The sequence below is a fragment of the Lissotriton vulgaris genome, chromosome 7, assembly GCF_964263255.1.
Source record: "Lissotriton vulgaris chromosome 7, aLisVul1.2, whole genome shotgun sequence".
Taxonomy (NCBI): domain Eukaryota; kingdom Metazoa; phylum Chordata; class Amphibia; order Caudata; family Salamandridae; genus Lissotriton; species Lissotriton vulgaris.
Window position 1 is genome coordinate 756,890,510 of NC_141695.1, and position 23,098 is coordinate 756,913,607.

The 23,098-nt window shown below is 46.4% G+C and overlaps 1 protein-coding gene across 2 annotated transcripts in view; it reads left to right on the top strand.

Annotated features, from left to right (window-relative positions):
- Positions 1-21,291, top strand: part of MTNAP1 (mitochondrial nucleoid associated protein 1) — a 147,977-nt gene extending 126,686 nt beyond the window's left edge. Inside the window, exon 5 of one of the 2 annotated variants that reach the window (XM_086930986.1) lies at positions 20,765-21,291. In XM_086930986.1, coding sequence (XP_086787112.1) covers positions 20,765-20,793 — 29 coding nt within the window. In that variant the 3' untranslated portion in view covers positions 20,794-21,291. The remainder of the gene's footprint in view (positions 1-20,764) is intronic. The other variant, XM_086930985.1, reaches the window with a different exon arrangement.
- The last annotated feature ends 1,807 nt before the right edge of the window (positions 21,292-23,098 follow it).

The following is a 23,098-nucleotide window of genomic DNA, read 5'->3' on the forward strand; positions in this document are numbered from 1 at the left end:
AGAGGACACCACCTAAGATTAAAATTGCCAAAAAAAGAGGTGGTGGTCCTTTAAAAACCCGGCCAGCTAAAGTACAAAAGAGGAATTTGACCTCGATAGTGTCAGACGCTGCTCAACCGCTAATCCCTCCTAGGGCTCCTTTAATATCCACTTACCGCCCATACTGTCCTATTGATGAGGGCGGCCTCCTGGGAAAAATTGAAATCCTGGTGAAATCCCTAATGTTGCCTCTCCTAGAGAGAACTAGGATGATTGACAAAAGAGTGGAAGGGAATACGATCTGGCAAAGGGTCTGATCAGTATAAATCCTCTAGCAAATTCTGTAAACTTGATCCCGCCCACGAAACAATGTCTTCCCTGTCCTACTGTCCCCATAAATGTAAATCACGTAGGAAAAAAGCCAATTCGTAAATCCCCCCAAAAAGCACAGATTTTTTCGGCACCGCAGAAGACGTCTGCTCCTAAAGTAGCATCAAAACGAAAGGAGAGCTATCAAGGGGGGGATAAAACGAATTTGGGGGTAAAAATGGAACTCCCACAAAGTAAGGTTGATAAGGAAAATGGGGCAAAGGTCCCACAAAATATATACAGACAATCAAATAGAAGAGTAGACCTACCGCCAGAATCAGCCCCTTATGTTGCCATTATGGCAGGAGTCCCTGAGCTCCCTCTGGGTACTAAGGAAGACCATCGAGCCTTAAGAAATAAAGTAGTATATTGGTTGCGCAACAATAGACCTTTGCCTGCCCACATTAATGGAGAAATTCTAAATGTTAGGCGTGCAATCTGGGTCGGCTCACGTCCAAAAGATAGGAAGGGGTATGTAATTATTATTAATTTTAAAGATCATAGAGCTGTGAGGCATATTGGGGACTGGTACGATGCAAGAGGTACTGATTCCATCTCTACACATTATCTTAGTTATTTTTACCCGCAGACGTCAGCCCCTTACCCTAAAGAATGTTCATTAGGAAGGCAGTCCTTAAAAAGGCCCGGATCAGAATATCATGGACGTAATCAAACATTTTTTTACCCACCCACAAAGATTTATTGATTCCTTCCCTAGACTGACTTACCTTCCAAATGTAAGTTCGAACTTCGAAAATAATTACTTTCTGGGTAATAGAGGTGGTGCATTAAGCGCCTATAATATACCAACCCACAACCGGTTCGACTTGCTTTCGGGTCTTGAATTTGTGGATTGACTCGACAAGGATACTCCTCCCATTAACATGTTAGGAATACAGGAGAATCCTGATATAATTAATAAGAATTCAGAAGAGCAGGGGCTGTTGCAGGGTAAGGTAGACATTAACTTAATAGAAACTATGTTCGTAGAGACTAATAGCCTTAATAAAGGGGAAGGCTATAAGATTAATAGCAACCTCGAACAAAAGATGGGGGAGAATTGCGGGGAAGCCAGTTCCCCGACACCTAGAAGGGAACCGGACAATGTGTTACTGGGCGAGCCCGCAGTGACTGAGAATAGGGAATCCTGCCACTTTTTGTTTTGGAACGTGGCAGGTCTGAAACAGAAAATTAAAAACCCCTCCTGGGAAAGTGTTATAGATAGTCTCGATATCTTGGCTCTGCAAGAAACTTGGTCAACTGACCCAGTACATATAAATGGTTATAAAAGTTTCTTCACTCCGGCAGTGGGGGGCACACATGGGAGAGCAAAGGGCGGGCTGATTATGTACCTCTCCAATCAGCTTAAGTATGAGCAGGTACGTTTTTCATCAAAGTGTAGCTATTACCAGGCAGTAACGATAGATAGCAGGAAGGCAGCTAGTTTTATTGTCATACATTTTTATAACAATATCCCAAATAATGATATTCTCAGCACTTTAAAAATGCTGAGTGATGATATACAACATGAAATAGATAGCAATGAAAGGGAAGTAACAATTCTCTGGGGGGGGATTTTAATTGTCCACTTTGCAAAAAGGGGCAACAAGGGATCTGTGGTTTAATGTTAGAGCAGGACATTAACCTTACACATTTTGATCACTCCATGATCAGGGACTTATTAAATGAAATACTGTTCACCTATGACTTGGGATATGTAAATGAAATTGCCCAAAAACCATCTCACTTCCTCCCGACCTTTATTGGCAGAGGAGCACTGACTACTATTGACTTCATCATTTCTTCAAATAGTTATGGCCGCAAGATTAAGAGGCTCAAGACCCTAGACTTGCCACTGAGCGACCATCGGCCGCAAATAATGGAGATTGAAAACCCATTCTGGGAGCAGCATAATGATGGCTCCCTTATGCGCACAGTCTCAGATGTGACGCTTGGGAGGCAAAATGGGTATACACTTAAATGGAGTAAATTGGTTCCAGAGAAATTCTTAGGACAACTGTTGAAAAATTGTTTAGATAGCTTCATGATTTGCTTGGGTGAACACTCTGATAGTGAGCGGATAATAGAACATTTTAACATTATAGCATCTTCTATTAGAGATAGTCTGTGGGTGGAGTCAAAGATACGGGCCAAAGGCAACAGGAGATGGTTTGACAGTGCATGTACAAAGGCACTTACTGACCTGAAATATGCCATTCACAGGATACCTCAAGACCCTCTACTAATAAGAGGTTTAAGGAAAACATACAACGAGGCATTAAAAAATAGGAAAAATGCTATAAAAAGGGAGGCCTGGGAAGTCCTATGTGCAGCATCGCAGTCTAAAGATCCATCTGCATTTTGGAGTGCCGTAAACTCCCCCTTTCTTTACGATAATACCAAAGCACGTATGGAAATTGCGATCGCGGAGGACGATTGGGTCGAACATTTCTCTAATCTTTATAGCTGCCTAGATGAAATATCCAAAATAGGGTTTAACACACTGTGTGACAAAGGGGTACGGGCCAGAAGCTGGTGGTAACTCTGGATGAAGTTATGATGAGTCTGAAAGCAACAAAGGGGGGAAAGGCTGCAGGCCCAGATGGGATCCCAGCAGATTTGTTCAAAGCAAACAGTGAGATCTGGGGCCCCATGCTGGTGCAGCTTTTTAATGCTGCCCTAGCGAGGGGATTAAATCCCTCATGGTTTACCTCGGTCATTGTCCCAATATAGAAGAAGGGAGATAGACAAAATTGTGCTTGTTATGGCCAATCTCCCTTCTAGATTCATCTATAAAGATCCATGGCAGAATTATCTTAGTTAGACTCCAAAATTGGGCTGAGGATAATGGGATAATAAGTGACTTGCAAATTGGATTTTAGAAGGGCATAGGAACAATTGAACAGGGTTTACATTTATTTATTGTTCATCAAAAATATACCAGGGTAAAGGGTGACCGCCTATACCTTACGTTTGTCATCTCACATCGGCATTTGATTGTGTGTCCCATAGTAAACTATGGGCACAATTAGAAAGGTTGGGCGTGGAAGATCCTATTATTTGCTTTTTAAGGGAATTGTATTCAGGGGCCACAGCATCGGTTCGTTATGGAAAGGGGGGTGAATGTACCAGATCATTTGGGATAGGACGTGGGGTATGCCAGGGGTGCGTCTTGGCTCCATTTTTACTTTTGGTTTATATATAAACGGACTTGGGCTTCGTCTGCTGCAAGAGTACAGGGGTATGCCTAGGGTTGGCAAAAGATCTATCCCTGCACTCTTGTATGCGGATGATGCAGTCCTAATGGCCCGGACCCCCCTGGCCCTACAGAACCTGATAACATCCTTTGATAAGTTCATGTTGAGTATGGACCTAAAAATTAACTGTAGTAAAACCTTCTCCATGAACTGTGGTACATGAACTAGGAAACAAATGAAAACAATGTCTATAAATAATATTCCCCTTGAAAATACCTCTACTTTACCTTACCTGGGTATCCTGTTCCATGAGACTGGCTCTTGGACAAGTGCTGTAAAGGCTAGAACTCTCTTGTTCTCAAAAACAATAATGGCCTTAAAGAATTTTTTTTAAAAGTTGGGTAAGGGGCGGAGGAGCTACGACAGCAAGCAAGATGGCCGCATAGTCTGCCGGCTCCGCTGACCTCCGTCTTACGCTCCAAGATCCTGTCACTTATCCTGATTTCCTGCCCCGGATCCGTGTGTGTGAACTAATCCGCACTCCGATGGTGTGATCCCGGGGTTTTTCTGACATTGTGGAGCTGAGTAACGTCGAGGACCAATTTGTGGCCTAACCCAGTCTGGAAGCCGGGGTCTCGATATTGGCTTAGCCGGGTCTGAGTTGAACAACAGCGGACTGTTGAGGGCGGCAGGGTCCGGTCTCTGGAACTTTCGAAATCTTTGGATTGCTTTGCTATCATTTGCAGCCTGATGTTGTGTTGGAGGTGAGGAGACGAGTGACGTACGGTGCTGTGTCGCGGGGGTCCCTGACCCGGAGGCCCGGCACTTGCATCGCCGGCGCACCTTGGGTTGGAGTCTCGTTGCGCACTAATGCATACTGACGGTCGGTCCCTCACGGCTCAGTCCTGCTCCTGCTGATCTTACCCCGGAGAAGGCGCCTCTCCGTGGGGATCATTATGCCTGAGGAAATATGGAACCGGGCGGAGCAGGCCCAAAGGGGCCCGTCATTGCGGGAGGTGCTGGCGGTCCTAGAGGCACTTCAGGCGACTGTGGCAGCTCAGACCTGCGGCCTGTTGTCGGCGGCAAATGGACTTAAAGGACTGAGACCGGATCCTGACTCGATGCCCGAGACCCGTCAGCCAGCTTGCCTTTTGATCGACGCCCCAGTGGCGCAATTAGACCCGGTGCTGGAAGCTGTGCCTGCCCCTACAGAAGTGGATCTACTTGAATGGGCTGTGATCGGTGACTTAACTAATTTTTTGGAATCCCCGGTTTTGCAGCTGTCGGAACATTCAACTGCTGTCCCTATCCTGGAACCTTTTAATTGGTACTGTGAACTGTTCTGGATTGTGTCGAACCCCATCCCCAGTCAGTATATCAAGATGGCGGATGTGATAAGGCCTGGCTTCGGAGACGGGGAGGGACATCGTCGGTACCAGCTGCTTACTTTGGGATCTACTGTTCTTTTTCCATCTACTGATCTATGTTCCGACCACTTCTGTGTATCTTTTGACATTTTCATGATGGGGCTTTATTCGTCTGAGGGACTCGGCGAATTCGATCGACGGGGCCAAGGCTGAGACTGTTGTTTGGGTTGTTCATTGTGGTCTTATCGGTAACGGGACTGCTTCATTAGCTTAACGGAGTCCGGGGCAGGGTTGGTGGTTCCCCCCGGGATGTTTTCTCAGTTTGGACTATTCAGATGTGACAGTTTCGGGGGACCCCTTTTGTTAGGGCGGGGGGGTAGAGACCGGGAGCAGGTAGAAGATAGCCTTCCTCCATGTCCCCTCTTTGGGTGGGGTTTAATTTCTTTCTGTCTTTATCTGGGTCTTTCTATATTTCGGGTCTCAGTTCTTGGGCGACAGGCACGCTGCTGGGGGGTAGGCCATAGTCATCTGCAGGGGTGCAGAGTGGGGGGTTGGGGAATGGGTGTTTTGTTTTTCGTTTTATTTCTATGGCCTTTTTTCTTCTTATCTTTCTTTGCCCTTTTCTTTTCTTCCTTTCCGGGTCAGTGTAATGGGTTCATTTTTATGGCCATCTCTGCTGTTTCATATGTGCCGCAAATCTCGCGATGTTTCACTGCTACTGGGCGGATATTCAGCTGGCGCGAACTGTATTTGTACGCTCGCTTATCATTAATAGTATGTTTTAACGCCGCTGACTTACACGAAGATGATTTAACTGTGGGCATATGCTATTTCGCCCCCCCCTTTTTTTCGCAACTTGAGATATTGTATGGCACCTGATCCTTCTATATTATATTATAAAATGGAACCTTTTTATCCTGTTCCCAACTTGATATGATTTACAACCAGTACGTATATTGGACGTGACAAATCTGCTCCCCGGGATGCTGAGTCTGGGTTTTGATTGTTTTATTGTGTTGCAACTGCTTAGCGGCCGGCCCTGGGGGTTGTAGGCCCGTGTTTGTACTTGGTTGAAATGTCAAATAAAGGTTTTCCAAAAAAAAAAAAACATTGGGTAAGAAACCAATAAGAGAAGTCTTAACTATTTATAATGCTACGTGTCTATCAGTGGCTCTGTATGGATCGGGACTCTGGGGGTATACTAACATAAAATCAATTCAAATAGCCGAAAATAAGTTCATGAGGCATATTCTGACAATACCAGAAAGTGTTGCGACCTACATTTGCCACACTGAACTTGGGCAACCGTATATTACAGATATAATTAGAACTCAGCCCATCCTTTTGTGGCACAGTGTATGGACAACAAATGAGTGTGCCGTGAACCGGGCTATTTTGTGGGACATCCTAAAACTAGAAAATGTGAGTAGATTTAAATGGCAGATTATGTCAAATGTTTCGGTCCTGGGAACCTTGATTCAGGTCCAGGAAAGACATGTCTTGGCAGTTCGGGCTGGACTGTTCCCATGAGGCACAGGGTCAGACTGATTTGCATATGGCCATGTCTGAACTGGGGTGGCGGAGTGAGCTAAAGAACGGTGACGGATTAAACCCAGATCAGTGGACTGGGGGTGAGTGTTTGTATTGTCAACGCTCCGTCCATCATCCCCTTTGGTTTTTCTTCTTTCTCTCTACAGCAGATAAATGAGGCTTTAAATCAGTTTATCAATAGACCTCTGTTTAAGATAACATTCTACCAGCAACTAACACAATATCAGGAAAGCTCCGAGATGCATTCTGAACATCTCTATTTCACAGCAAATTTCGCAAGTTATCTGCAAGGTCAAATTAAGCTTCTTCCGAGCGAGCTGAAAACCATTAAATCTTTTTAGCTGTCATTGTTCTTGTGCAATTGTTTTTTATGTTGAGTTAATTTAATGCAAACTATACTGCTGCACACATGTTTAATAATCATTTTAAGTTAAAAAAAAACACATTCTGTAGTTGAAATAAAATGTTAACTAGTCACATTAACTATTAATCATACTTGCACATGTTTTAACTTTTGAAAAGAACATGAGTTTGTATATGAGAAAGCATCTGATTAGAGGCATTTGAAGCCTTGTGTTTTCATTTTCTGTACTAAATGTCTGCTTGTCATTTTTAAATGTCCGAGGCAGATTGTCATTTTAATTAATTTCGCAAATCCAAATTAAATTTGTTTTAAGTCTTTCCTACACCATTTTCTCAGTTTTTTTAAATTGGAGTGGGATTTTTATTTTGTTGTGCTTTCAACTTCCTAACTGTTTTGGTACTTTTAAATGCTTTACACGTTTTCATAAGTTAAACCTTTCTTCTCTGTACCTTAGCTACCAGGGGTTGAACTAGGGTTTAAATTACTGAAACCTTTACTGGACCTAACAAGAATTGTGCCATTATTACTAATAATGATAATCCATTTTCTCACACATTTTTTCCTTAAGCGTGTAAAATCTGGGTCTCCCTCTGACACGTGTCCGGCCCGTATTCTGGCCCAGGTGTTCTTGGCCTGTCCTGCCCCCGCCCTCACTGTCTTAAATGACACCTTCTCTAAAGGCCTAGTCCCCACTGCATTTAAATCTGCCACCATCATCCCCATTTTAAAGAAGCCCGGGGCTGACCCTTCTTCCCTAGCTAACTACCGTCCCATATCCCTGCTCCCCTACTTGGGAAAGGTGGCTGAGGCGCATGTTTCTCAAGTGCTGAGCTCCTTTATTGAGGACAGTAATTACCTGGCCCCATGTCAAGCTGGTTTCCGACCACGACATTCAACCGAGAAGGTGGTGATCTCGGTCATGGACCAACTTAGGGAGGGACTCGACGCCAACACCCCCAAGATACTGGTCCTATTAGACTTATCCGCAGCCTTTGACACTGTGGATCATGACATTCTGTTATCACGTGTCTGGGCGGCGGGGATAGGGGGGTTGGCATTAGCTTGGGTCGAGTCTTTCCTGATGGACCGTACTCAGACAGTCCATCTAGGCACCTTCTCGGCTCCTTTGCGTAATGTCAACTGTGGTGTCCCCCAGGGGTCTGCTCTCTCCCCCCTATTATTTAATCTTTATGTCTTTCCACTGGTGTTTGCTTTACAGAATATGGAGGTCACTGTATATAATTATGCAGACGATCTACAACTCATTTTTGATCTTTCTTCCCCTTCAGGAGTTGGCAGTTTCCAGTCCGTCATGCTATTTATCCGAGACTGGATGAACATCAATCAGTTAAAACTTAATCCGGATAAAACAGAACTTGTGGCGACGGGCGGTGCTGCCAACCCCTGGTCCCCCTCCTTCTGGCCCCCTTCACTTGGGTCCCCTCCTTTCCCCTCTTGTTCAGTTAAAACACTCAGGATCATGCTTAATAACCAATTAACTCTCCATTCACATATCAACTCGGTGGTTTCTTCTTGTTTCTTTACACTACGAGTTATTCGGAAAGTTGACAGATTTTTCTCCACCTCTGCACTAAAGCTGATCCTTATGGCCATGGTCCTGTCAAAGATTGACTATGGCAACATCATCTATAATGGAGCTCCTGCTTATGCTCTGCAGCGCCTGCAGTTGGTACAGAACCAGGCTGCCCGCCTGGTTTTTGGCTTATCCAGGTCCCATCATTCGTCCCCACTGCTTAGGAGCCTACACTGGCTCCCTATAAAACAACGAGCCAGGTTCAAGTTAGGGTGTCTGACTTTTCAAGCAAGAGCGGGCACTGCACCTGCCTTTATCAACTCGGCAATCTCTCCCTATGTTCCCTCTAGGGACCTTCGCTCCTCTAACCTGGCCTTACTAACTAAGCCCCGTTTCAAAAAGAAACGGGCAGGGGGGCAGAAGTTTGCTGTACTGGCACCCGCCTTTTGGAATGACCTCCCCCTACCCTTAAGACTCTCCTCCTCCTATATGGAGTTTCGGAGGTCACTAAAAACGCTACTATTCCAGCAGGCCTTTGGCACCTAGCTCTCTTCTTGCTCTCACTCAGTGACCTCACCAGCGCCATGAAACTGATTCAGTGTACGTGCGCTTTATAAGTTTTTTTAAATTCAAATTCACACACCTTAACACCTCTGTTAAGTGGTTACTTGTCTTTTGCTGTTCTCTTCTCCTGCATTGTCACCAATTACAATCCACTTCTTGATGCATTCCCAATATTTTTTCAGTACAAATCACATTTTTGATTCATTTCACTTATTGTTTTACTTACTTTCTCTTATAATTTTTCTAATTATCCTTTCAAGGATATTCCATTTCTACCGTTTTCATTCAAAATGTTTAATAATCTGCTTGGATAGTCTCAAATTCAAATTAGTCTTGCGTTTATATCAGGAACTTTTTTTAGAGTACTTGATAACTTCATCTTTTGCTACTCTTCACAGGTTCATCCATTGTTGCTTCACATGAACTCATTCCTTGATGGTGCACTCAGGCTCACTCCCTCCGTTTTCATAACCAATATCCATTTTGTTTTAGGGAAATGCTGTTTGTTAAAGTATCTTCGGTGACTGTAGTGCTTTTGCGGTAATTGGATAGTCTGAACAATGCATATTGCTTCTTTACTGTGCTAAATATATTCTCTTTTCAACTTTGCCTGCTTTGCTTATCAGCTTTGCCATTTGATCTGCTACCAAACATAGAGCAATTATTGTTTCCTGTTTGTCAATGTCCTCTAAGTCCGATTTTGGTGGGCAGTATGGTCTAGTGCTTCTGTACCAAGACCCAACTAAAGTGGGCTAAACTAAATCATCCCGACTCCAGAACAATGAATGGAAAATAACTTTCGGACCAATTTATCTGCAAAATGTTTAACAAAGTGCTCTGTCTCAGTCAGACCACGGGCAGCCGTTGTTTCCATCCAAAAACTTCCAGATGTAATCTAGTCACTGTTTTATTTGTAATAGTATTTATGTCTGCCCTAACGGAAGATGGCAAACTACCAGAAAGGAGCTAAGCATACTTAACCACCTGAAAATGTATGGTGTTGCCAGAAGAGAGGACGGGGAATCATTTGCCTTCTCACCATACCTGGCTCTTACTAAATAGATCAATTTCATTCTGTTGCATGTGCTCCAACATTTGCTCATTGGATTCTATTCAAGACAGCTGAAGGGAGGGCATATATCATTATTCCTTTGCCTCCTGAAATAACACCTAGGTGTAAGTCTGTCTCCTGCCACACACACACCAGTGAATTTTTATTGCTGTTGAATGGTTTACGTCTGTGCATTTCTATCTATACACACATTGAGAGAGATAACAGGATACCTAATGGGTAAATGTTATGTGTTTCCTGGTATAATTTGCTTCAAACACCCTGTTGTCAAAGTGAAACATGTTAAATGAAGGCAGTTTAATGCCGGTCTATACCGTTTGGATGGCTTCGGTAATATTAGTTTTTAGGTCGAGGACCGTCACACTGCGTAGCAGTGGGCGGAGCCGAAGATTTTATGTTTCTTCGAGGGGGCTGGAACCCGCCCCTCTTCTCCATTGGCTGACTTCCTAAACGGAGGCCAGCCATTGGAGGAGAGGGGTGTCACTCCTTTTAAGCCCCGTCTTTGTCAGATTCGGGGCGTGTTTTTTGCGTTCTTTCTATCTGTGACATCATCCGTCACTCAACAAAAAAAACGCCCCCGAATCGCGAAGATTTCGGAGCATTGCGGCAGCCATTTCTGCCCGACCTGCATATGAATCGGTTGCGTTGTATAAAGCGCTCTAATACCGCTTATCTGCAGTTTTTGAGCCCCCTAGCGCTTAGGAGCTTTCTTTTAAAATTGTGCTTAGCCCCGTTTTATTACTTAAAATACGGGTGCTCACCCCGTTCTGATCCCTCATCTACCGGGTGCCTACCCCGGATTGCTGCCGGAATGCACGGAGAAATCGGAAGCGGACGGGAGCCTACCCCGCGCTCCGGTGCAGAGGAGTGAGGCAGGGAGCGAGTAGGTGAAGTCCGCGGGGCTCCCGTGTTACGGTAGAGCCCCGCCTGCGGCCGTGAGGAGAAGGAGCAGGGACACAGAGAAGCCGCCTGTTCCGTGTCGGGGCTGCAGCAGCTGTGTCCGTGAGGCGGAGGGGGCCCGAGGCACATTCCCGGTGCCTGCCCCCGCCGCGGTGGAAGGAGACGCGCTGCAGGTCCAGGAAGCCGGTGAGTGAAAGCCGGCGGGGGGTGGGGGGGAAGGTGCGAGGTCACGTATCCCGCTGGTGCCTTGACCCGAGGAGCCCCACTCTGCAGAGGGCTGCTCCTACATTGCTGTTGGTGTCTCGGGCTGCCCCATTTGGCAGTGGGCCGCTCCACCGTGATTTGGGGGCATTTTTCACTTCAGAGTCCCCCGAGTGGGACTCTCACAGTTGCGGGCAATATTGAGGGTAGAGCGGCCCCAGTGGGCAGCAGGCCGCTATCCCCAGCTGGCAGTGTTGTTTCTCGAGCCCGCGAGGCTCAGAGGGGGCATTTGGTTTCTTGAGGACTCTCACATTATCTTTATGCCTTAAAATATAAAAAGGGGCTCCGCTGAAGCCAGGTAAGTCTGGACAGAAAGCAAAGGGTACTAGTTTGAGAAGTGTTATGGGCAATATCTATAAAAAATAAGATTTGGGGTGTTTTCGTAACAGACGGGTGCCAGCTTTCTCCTCCGTGTCTGCTAGCTGGGCCTTCGCAGGGAGGGACAGGTGATGAGGTAATTTTCACTGCACGCGACTGGGTTCTTTCACACTTACAGCACACTTGGCACCTGGGCGGCAGTCCCGACCTGCCTGTGTTGCAGTATGCGCGACACCTTTGAGTGATGCTGTTCGGGTTAGCCGCTTTCCCACAGGAGAGCCCTCAAACCCCTTTCCCGTCCCCTCTTCCCACGGTGAGAGGATTATAAGGAGGAAACAATCACGTGCTCTTTAACCTGGCAAGTACCACCAACCCTAGCAGCGCACACCATGAATGCGTAATAACAGGAGTGGGAAACAAATGCTTGTATGTTTTTAGGGGGAAATTTTTTTTGAAATGCTGTGACAATTTATGAGGTGACTAACGTTTGCGTTCCACAACCCACTGGAGCTGCATTATTTATTTGGAGGGATGGGCGTGTGTGTGTGTGTGTGTGTGTGTGTGTGTGTGTGTGTGTGTGTGTGTGTGTGTGTGTGTGTGTGTGTGTGTGTGTGTGTGTGTGTGTGTGTGTGTGTGTGTGTGTGTGTGTGTGTGTGTGTGTGTGTGTGTGTGTGTGTGTGTGTGTGTGTGTGTGTGTGTGTGTGTGTGTGTGTGTGTGTGTGTGTGTGTGTGTGTGTGTGTGTGTGTGTGTGTGTGTGTGTGTGTGTGTGTGTGTGTGTGTGTGTGTGTGTGTGTGTGTGTGTGTGTGTGTGTGTGTGTGTGTGTGTGTGTGTGTGTGTGTGTGTGTGTGTGTGTGTGTGTGTGTGTGTGTGTGTGTGTGTGTGTGTGTGTGTGTGTGTGTGTGTGTGGATGGGCCTGTGTGTGTGTGTCTGTCTCTGTGTGTGTGGGGGGGCTGTGTGTGTGTGTGTTGGGCTCTGTGTGTGTGTGTCTGTGTGGCTCTGTGTCCGCGAATACTCTCTTCTACTTTCTAATGCTCACCTATTGCCATTGTAAATGACAATACCATTTATTTATGTTTAAAAAAAAAAGAAGAAATGTCATGAGCAATGCCAATAGCTCTACCTTTAATAATGCCGAGACCATTGCATTGTAAATGCTTGTTCATAAGGTTGCTTAGAAGACAGGGTTTTAGTGAACACATGTTTTGCTGTGCTAAGATGCATATTCTCAATGCACTGTCATGCTTAGTTAACCACATCGCTGCGGCGGCTATTCCGCCGCAGCGCTAAGTGGGCGGGGCGGCCGCTCGGCGGCCGCATGCTGGTGACAGAACCGCTCCGTCACCAGCCACGGTTGGGCTGTGCTTGTGACGGAGCGGTTCCGTCATGGCCCCGCCCGCTCAATAGAACGCGCCGCGCAGGCGCGAAATCAGCGCCGCGCAGGCGCGGCGGCAGGGCCATGACAGAACCGCTCCGTCATCAGCACAGCCCAACCGCAGCTGATGACGGAGCGGTTCCGTCATCAGCACGGAAAGGGTTAAAGAGATGGAAATCAGACTGAAAGTAGGCACGATTAGATGAAATCCTCAATTCGACTACTTTTGTGTAATAAGTGCAGTCAAGTAGTGGGTTATTCCGTGCAATAACAAACCATACGCAAAATGTAAAATATTTTACAGGCCCAGTGAAATATGAGTTTCATCGTCATAATGACAGCCCCAACCAATTCTGTACAGCCTTGCCCGTAGTCGATTGTTTAGTTAACATTCTTTTCATGGAAGGTAAACACAACCTGAACATTCTCATTTTAATCTCTATTGTACGCAGCACCTTGCGGAGAACAGCTTTAACAACTTGCTTCATAGGCAGACTCTCTTCTTTAACAATAGACGATGGTGTCTTTTTCAAAAACTCTTTGTGACTTCATAATTATTTTCTCATCTTTTTCGTAGAGACATCTAAACATTACAGTCCAGCATTTCACTTAATGTTCAGTAAATATTTCAGTGTCCTGAGAAAAACACCAATATATTAAAAAACATAATGGGTAACGTGTTCCCAACTCCAACGTTTATGATGTCACGTGAAACTCAAAGTAGCCAAATAGACATGTATTACACAGTTACAGAATATGTGTCCTTTATAAATACTTCTGCCTTGCCAGTGAACTTAAGTGTGGCTCAATAACTCATGTTGTTTGGATCAAGTGTTCTAAGAACAAAAAAGATTCCAATATTTATTACTGCAGCATAAAGGTCAAATTTCATATTATTGCCACAGTGCTGATTAATTGATTTGAGAAACAATGCTAATTGTGTCACAGATTCAATTGCAGAATCAGTTTACAATAGAAAACAACTGAGACCACATACTCCCAAGGTTTAGCTGTGTGATTTTAGCTCACTGTACCAATATAACACCTTATGCTCTGGTTAGGTTTAAATGTCTTTATTTCTGAATACTGTGAATGAAAAAGCAATATTACAGAACACCAAATGGGCATATGCCCAAAGTGTAATGTGATATTTATCACTAGAAGCTTTACTTCTCATGCATCATAGTCACCTCTCTACATTACCCAATTTATTTATTTTAGAGATGTTAGATTGCATTACAATACAATGTCAAGTAGGATTGTTGCATGCAGAAGCAGATAGAGGAGAACGAGAAGCGTAGAATCCATTAATGTATGTGGAGCAAATTGATAAAAATGAGATTGCATATATACAATCTGAGCACGAGGATATGCCTGAAAGCTGCAGTTGAGAAATAGAGTCTGAGCGTGTGAGGTAAGGGGGAAGCAGGTGTTGGCTGAGGGAGGCTGGAGCAGAGCACATTCTCAGGGGAGAAGGAAGGTCTATAGGGAAAGGTAGAGTAAAAATGTTAATACATCACTTATTATTCTCTGCACATGTATATTCTTACACAAACACACACTTATTGTCAGTGGGCCCACCCGTTTTATGTGCAGTTCATGAAGCCTCTAACCTGAAAAAAATACTAGAAATGTTTCTGCCACACATAATAATGTTCAGTTGCACAAGAATGCACTGGACATATCTGAGCTGCCACAGACTAGATAAGTCATTTTCTGATGGATACAACTGCCTGTGGATTCCTCACCTTTTGAATTACCCTATGCTCAGCATTCCACAGAAACTTTCTCCATAGCTCTCCCACGTCGACGTCACAATGGAAACTACTCCACACGCGACTCAGCGTGACGTCATCGGAGCTATAAAAGACCTAGTCAGCGTACTGACGTCCGTTCCCTTTTTTCCACTCCGTCAACGATTAACGTTTTTTCCAGGGCTTCCCATTTCTGGGAGTTTCCTTGTTGCAAGTACTTCGTGTAATTGTAGCAGTGATCATTACTGACCCCCATGAAGATTATTTATGGTGTCTTATCATCGGAACACGACGTCGGGGAGTGTTCGTCATGCAGGCGCATGAACCCCAAATCCTTAAAGGAAAGGGAGGCCAAGCTATTTATGGCAACAGCGGAAAAAAAAAAAAAAGAGGTCGAAGGAGGTCAAGGCCCCATCCAAGTCACCGACTCTGTATACCTCATAGTCGTTGAGGAAACATAAAAAGAAGCGGCGCCATGGATCTTGACATCATTCATCAAAGGATGGAATACTGAAGTCGGGTCTTCTGTTCTCTGATGTCTCCGCAATGGGCAAAGTCTCTCCTTCTCCTCCGGTGACTCCAGCCTACTCTCTAGCTTTGAGAGCTTCACTGGCACCCAGAGAAACTACTCCTCCGCCAGCCACTCCACCCCTGGCTCCAGGGTCTCTGGCACCACAAACCAAATCCAGTTCAAGCGCCTCCTCGAGTGATCTTAGAACCCACAGTATATCCTGACTTTCCGGCTCCAGGTACGGATCCATCTATTTCCTAAGTGAGATGTTTTGTATGTTTGCCAGAACGGGTAACCCTGCTGGTGCGCCGGTTGGCCCCATGGGTCTGCTTGCTTACTTCCTGGGAGGCTTGCCACCTCGCTTTCCCCAGGCACCTCTCATGCCTTTTATACCAATGGCTACGGGGAGTTGACCTCTCCCGATGCCAAGGTTCTCGACGCCGGTGCAGTCCTTGTAGGGTAGAGTGCTGTTGGACGGATCCTCTCCAGGGCCATCTGGTTCCGGTCCGGTGCTGACATGACCTCGTCGGGCATCTTAAACTATCCCTGTGGAACTTCCATCAACACCGGTCTCGAAGTCACTGGCGCCATGTTTGGCGCCGCTGAGGCTGATCCCAAAAATGAGGTTGAGATGGGAAGCACAAAGGCTGATGGAAAAAGAGGAATATCAAGAGCAGCAGGAGGAAGCTGAAGAGCGTGAGATTGTTGACCTTGTTCAAGCGTTTGAGGGCCTGCAGGAGGTGAGTGGCCTGGATACATCTCCTGAATGGGAGCGCTCCTCACCAAAAGGCCTTCCAACACAAGAGGCGTCTTCTTATCATTCTGTAGTTAGGAAGGCAGCGTATCTGTTGGATTTGCCATTGCCTACTGCAGAACTTAAATCTAACATCTTAATGGAGGTACTTCATTCCCCTTCTTCTGTCTCAGAACCCCTCTTTCCTTTTAATGAGGCTTTGACTGAGCCTACCTTGGAGGTGTGGCAGAAACCAGTGACTTCTCCTGCGGTGTCTAGGTCTGTGGCGAGGAGGTATAAGGAGTCTCCGGAGATCTGGCTTTCCTATCTACCTACCCATCACCTGAGAGTTTCGTAGTCCAGGCATCGGGCTCCTCTAAACAGTCTGCAGACTCACTCCCTTCTGAGCCTGCAGATATAGAATCCAACCGAATGCTACAAACAGCAAAGAAAGTATTTTCGTCGGCTAGTATGGCTCTAAAATCGACAAATGTGACATGCCTGTTGGATCGCTATATCCATGCTCTGATGGACTCAACGAGGGAGGTGCTCCCGAAGCTTCTGAAGTATGTTCAGAGCCATTTTTCTGAAGTTCTTTATTATACTCAGGCTGCGGCCCGTCAGGTCATTCAATCTGGTCTGAACACTGTCAGGGCCAGACTGGGAACCAAAACCGGCCCAGGCAAACTGCTCGGCCGGTCCCCCTGGAGGGCAGGGGTTGCAGCCAAACTATTTTCTAGAGCCGGTTTTGGCTGATTTTGTTATAGGGGGCCGATATTGCCGACCCACGTTAACAATAACAATAACGCCCCCACCAGGGGCCAAAAACGAGCCCCCTCACCCCTGGCAGCTCACCGGGGAAATGCCTGAAGCCTGCCACGGCCAGTCCGGCCCTGGACACTGTAGACTCCTTTTCCAGGGTAATGGCTTCCTCTTTTGCAACCAGGAGTCACACATGGCCATGTGGGTCTGGGTTTTCACCGATGTCCAGGCTACCTTGTTGGACTTGCCTTTTGATGGTTCTCTTCTTTTTGGTGCCAAAGTGTATTTGGCGCTATATTGCTTTAAAGATAGGAGAGCCACAGCGAGATCGTTGGGCTCCAGTCCCAGTCCAGGGGTTTTGGTTCCCACAGATTTAGTGGTTTTGGAAGGACTTTATCCTTTCGAACCAAGCAGCAGCAGCTGCAACAAGTGAACCCTCTATACAGGTCATACAGAGGAAAATGCAGAGGGCGTCTGGGAGGCACAGCTCAGCAGCAAGTGTCCTCCTCCTCCTCCTCCTCCACTCCTGCTCCTCCAAGCGGTACAGCAGGAAGGCAGCTCTAGCTCCGCCATCCTACAGCATGTTGGTCCTGTGGAAGGTTGGGTATCCCATTTTCTATGGAATTGGAGGTTTGTTACTTCAGATCTCTTGGTGTTGAACCTTGTGGAGAATGTGCATGCCCTACCCTTCCAGGAGTTTTTCACTCCTTTCACCCCGTCAGGGTTAGTGCTCAGAAGAGCACCTGTTGCTACTACAGCAGGAGGTTGTATCTTTACTGCAGAAAGGTGCAATAGAGGTGGTCCCGAAGGATGAAAGGGGTCAGGGATGCTACTACCGTTGCTTCCTGATTCCCAAAACGGACGGTCGATTGAGGCCGATCCTAGACCTCAGGGTCTTGAATTTTTACCTCAAGCTGAAGAAGTTCAATATGTTGACTCTTGCTTAGGTTCTTTTGGCATTGCAGTAGGAAGACTGGATGGTGTGGATGGATTTCCAGGATGCGTATTTTCACATTCCCATCGTGAAGTTGCATCAGAAGTATCTCTGTTTTACAGTGGGGTCTCAACACTCCCAGTTTTCAGTCCTGCCATTCAGTCTTACTTCCGCACCTTGGGTCTTCACAAAGATGATGGCGGTGGTAGCAGCACATCTCAGAAGGTCGGGGATTCTTTTTTCCCTATCTGGCCCACTGGCTCTTCAAAGCAAAGTTGCCAGAGATGGTGCTGCATCGTTTGCAAGTTACAACGCGTCTGTTGTTCGACTTGGGTTTTTCGATAAACGTTACGTACCTAAATCTCACCTGGTGCCCTCTCAGCACACCCTGTTCATAGGGGCGGTACTGGACAATATTGTAAGTCGTGCCTGCCTGCCTCTGCGGAGGATTCAAGACATCCAGGCTACGATTCCACTTTTTCAGAATGGAGTGGTTGTTCCAGTCCTGAAGGTCTTGCGCCTGTTCAATCTGTTCGCTTCCTTCATACTGTTGGTCAACCAAGCACTCTGGCACATGAGGGCCCTCCAGTGGTGCCTCTGCAGGCAGTGGTTTCAACACAACAAAGATCTCACGAAGGTGGTCAGGATCTGCAGAGACACTGCAGCGGCGTTGTTATGGTGGAATATCTTGGACAATCTGACTCAAGAGAAGTCATTTCAACCGCCTTCTCCGGTGCCCACAGTGATAACGGATGCCTCCACTCTAGGATGGGGAGCTTATCTAGGAGATCTGGAAGTCAAAGGACTTTGGTCTCCAGAGGAAAGATTGTTTCACATCAATCTTCTAGAATTGTGGGTGATACGTTTGGCTCTAAAGGCCTTTCTTCCCTCTCTTCACGCTCAGTCAATTCAGGTCCTGATGGGCAACACTACCCCAATGTGGTACATCAACAAGCAGAGAGGAGTAGGGTTGTGCGACTCTGGTTCTGGGCTCAGGGCCATGAGATTTGTGTGATTGCGAATCATCTGGCCAGGGAGCTGAATGTGCGTGTGGACAGTCTGAGTCAGCAGTACTCGGCTGATCACGAGTGGCGTCTCCTTCCGGAGGTAGTCCATCACATTTTCAGGATGTGGGGATTCCCTAGGTTGGACTTTTTTGCCACTCATGAGAACGTGCACTGCCCATTGTTCTACAGTATCCGATGCGGGTAATGTTGGGGGGGCGTGTTTCAGTTAGATTGGGGCTCACAGCTTCTTTATACGTTTCAACCCATACCCTTAATTCCTCGAGTTCTGAGGAAGAAATCACCAAGACCGGGCCCAAGTCGTATTGATCGCCACAGATTGGCCAAGAAAGGTGAGGTACACCGACCTCCTTTACCTCTCATTGGACCCTCCTCTCAGTCTCCCTCTCAGGGCACCTCCTCTTGCAGTCAAAGGGGCAGGTTCTACACCCCTACCTCCAGAACCTACACCTTCATTACTGGAGATTGAACGGGACAATATGAGCTCTTTCTCTCTCCCCCCAGAATGGGTGGGTATTATTTTATCAGCCAGAAGAAACTCCTCCAAATCAGTCTATTCTGGTAGGTGGGCCAAGTTTGTTAAGAGGTGTGGAGAGAGATCGATTGATGGCCCATTTGTTGGATATTCTGAGTTTCTCTCTTTCACTGGCTCAACAGGGTCGTGCAGTAGTTACTGTTAAAGGCTAGTTGTCTCCCTTTTCTCTCTTTATCAGATCAACCCTCTTTATTTATATCTCCCATAGTTATGAGATTTATTCAAGGTCACACCGATACATTTCCTCTATCATGCCTCAGTGGGATTTGAATTTGGTTCTCACTTTCTTGATGGGATCCCCCTTTGAACCATTACATAGGTGTCCCTTAAGGTTCCTTGCATTTAAGACTATATTTCTGATTGCAATCACTTCTGCTAGGAGGGTGAGTGAGCTGCAGGTGCTTAGTTCCAAGCCTCTATTTACCTCACTTCATATGGATAAGATGGTTCTTGGGACCAGAGCTACTTTCCTGCCTAAGGTGGTCACACCTTTCCACCAAGGACAATAACTTTACCCACTTTCTATCCTACCCTCACCCTTCTAAGGAGGAGGAGAGACTTCACCACCTCGACCCTAAGTGGGCGGTCAGCTTCTACCTGGACAGGACGAAGGACTTCAGGTTGGATGACCAACTTTTTGTTCGGATATGTGGGCAAGATGAAGGGCAACGCTGTCCACAAAAGAACGTTGTCTAGGTGGATCATCCTCTGTGTCAAGATCTGCTATTCCTTGGCCAAGAAGGAGCCTCCTGAAGGTTTTCAAGCTCATTCCGCCAGAGCTAAGTCTTCTTCTTTGGCTTTAGCTAGAGATGTCCCTGTTCAACACATCTGCAAGGTAGCAACTTGGGCCTCCCTCTACACTTTTCGAAAGCATTATTGCTTAGACTTGGAGGTGAATAGTGATGGCCATTTTGCACGTTCTGTGCTGCACACTTTTTTGATATTGCTAGGCAGGCATTCTCCACCAGGATTGGGACTGCTTGGGGATTCAATTCAAAAGGTGAGGAATCCACAGGCCGATGTATCAATCAGAAGAACATGTTTCTTACCTTCGGTAACACTTTTTCAGGTGGATACAGTATCTGACTGAGGCTTCCTCAGTGAAACACCCGACTCCCTGTTGCCTGCCTGTTTATACCAAAAAATGTTGGCATGAAATGTATGTATTTTATTGTGGAATCCTTTGAACAATGTGATGCTGGTCTCTAAAAAATGTCTATTTTCAGCTTTAATGGGAATTCAAGCACCCGTCCAGCCATATGTCTGTTATTGAGGCCAATCTCCTCGACCACTGTGGTGTTGCTGCCTATCTGTGGGACTAATCTGGGGTTTTCCTTTTTGTGCGTTTGTCCGGCTGGTTATATGCCACCCCACCTGTGATCTGTCGCTCAGTAGCTTCAGGCCTAGGACCCAGGGTCTGCCTGACCATGTATTTCTTATTCAGGGTTAACAGAGAGGTTGTCTCAGGAGATTTTGACAACAGTGACTAGATCTAGTTTTTGAACATACACATATTGTTGCGTATTTCGACATCAATATTAAGAAAGGACCCCTCCAAAATAAAGCATACTTTATCCCATAAAGTTTACATCTGATCATAAAATTGCAGGCCTTGTTGATATAGATGCATGATATTCTGTATCTTCTTCTTCCCTTATAGAACAAGATCGCTGGAGAAAATATCACTGAGAATGGATACTGTAAGATAGTGCATTCCCCTCTGACTCCAAGCCATGCGACTGCGTACTCCATCCAAAGAGACAACTGTGGCATGAGAGCGTAACAGAATGCACTAGAGCTTTTCTAAGGAAAAATTGCAACACAGGACTGTTGTTCAGTGACCAGTGCCTTATGTGTCAAACACATTAATGATATGATTATGGCGACCCATCATATAGTTGTTATTTAAAATATATATAAATAATACTTCGAATCTCCTGGTTTCCACATTTGTTCACAGAAGTCACGTTACCACAGCAGCAGTAAGTTTGAATTATTTATTCTTTACAACACCATGTGCATTAGCAACAGGATATCTATACTTCTATTATAAAGAGAGAACACAAACCTTTGAGCCAGGTAAACTCGGGAACCACAGCACCAATCCACACACCCGATACACCGTTGAAAATGTCAGGGTGTGCAGATGGACATAGGCTATAAAAGAAAACAATTAAACGTAAATGTAAAAATGTAAAAAAAAAAAAAAGTAGTCCCCTGGAAGTAGCGCCGGCCGCGACGTAGCGCTGGCTGCGACGTAGCACTGGCCGTGACGTGCGTGATGACGAGGGGGAGCGGCGGACAGGAGCGCGGGGAGGAGAGTCGGACAGGCGGGGAGGAGCATCGGACAGGTGGGGAGGAGCGGCGGACAGGCGGCGAGGAGCAGTGACGAGCGGCGGTGAAGTCGGGAGCGCCGGCTCAGGTAAGTGAAAGGGAAACGTAAAATGTCGGGGCGGGAGGGGGCCGGGGGGGGAGGTGGCTCCGGGACACGGACAATGTCTGGGCGGGAGGGGGAGGGGGGCGGGAGGTGGCTCCGGGACACGGACAATGTCGGGGCGGGCGGGGGCTGGGGCGGGCGGAGGCCTGGGTGGGCGGTTGGACATGAAGCCTCATTGCCCCCGGACAACGTTGGGGTGGGCTGATAGTATATATATATATATATATATTTTAGTTTTTCCTCATTTTTATTTTAAACTGAGAGGATCATTTTGTTTGATTTATATTTTGTGGGCCACCGCCTGATACAAATTGTATCCCATTTCACAAATAACCGTAGGAACAAAAGCAGTTCCAAGACTGTGAAAATATGCAATCAAAGTAGAACTGCATTAGAATGGGTATAGCACAGATAGGGAGGTTTTGAAATGAAATGAAATGAAAATAAATTTATAACGCGCAGAACTTAGCCCAATGGGCATCAAGGCGCCTAACATAATATATTGCATAACCATATACTGATTAATAATAGGCTTTCTCAAAATACCAGGTCTTGAGAACTTTCTTAAAGAGGGGCAGGGATGAAAGAGCCTTAAGCTCGCAGGGGAGAGCATTCTATAGTCGAGGGGCCACTGATGCAAAGGCTCTACCTCCCCATCTTGTCTTTTTAGTGCGGGGGATAACAAGGAGATTCAGTTGAGATGATCTGAGACATCTGCTGGGTATATAATTAGAAAGCAGAGATCCCAGTCCATCAGTCAGTCCTGCTGTAAGGGCCTTATGGACTAAGCAAGTAATTTTAAAAGAAATGCGTTGCTCAATGGGTAACCAATGAAGATTCTTCCTGGCTAACGTGGCGGAGGCGGAGCAAGGGAGGTCCAGAACAAATCTCGCTGCTGCATTCTGTGTTACTTGCAGGCGATGTACCAGTCCCTTGTTAATCTCAGTGTATAGCGCATTGCAATAATCTAATTGAGATCCAACCAATGCCACCACTGTTTGTTTTCTTGCCTGCGGGGATAGGTAGTGGGCAATTCTGCAAAGGATTTTTAGAACTCCCTAGCAGGTAGCTACAGTTCTATTGATCTGTAGGCTCATGGCCAGCTCGATGTCAAAGATGACTCCCAGGTTTCTAGCCGACTGTGAGGGGGTCGGGCAGGTTCCCAGTGATGCCAGCCACCATTCACTCGACCAGGCGTCCCTGTCCTTTCCGAATATCAGCACCTCGGTCTTGTCGCCATTCAGCTTCAAGGAATTGACCGTCATCCAATTGGCAACTGATTGCATGCAACTCCTGAAGCTGAACGCTGTGGTGCTGACAGACCGTGAGAGGGACACCATGATCTGAGTGTCGTCTGCATACGACACTACCTCCATCCCCAAAGATCTTACTAGTCTAGCAAGTGGGGCCACATATATGTTGAATAGGGTCGGACTTAAAGCCGACCCTTGTGGCACCCCACATTGCAACGACTTTACAGGGGAGAGGTATTTGCCCATTTGGACCCTCTGCTCCCTAAGCTCCAGGAAGGAAGATAGAAGGTTAAGGGCGGGCCCC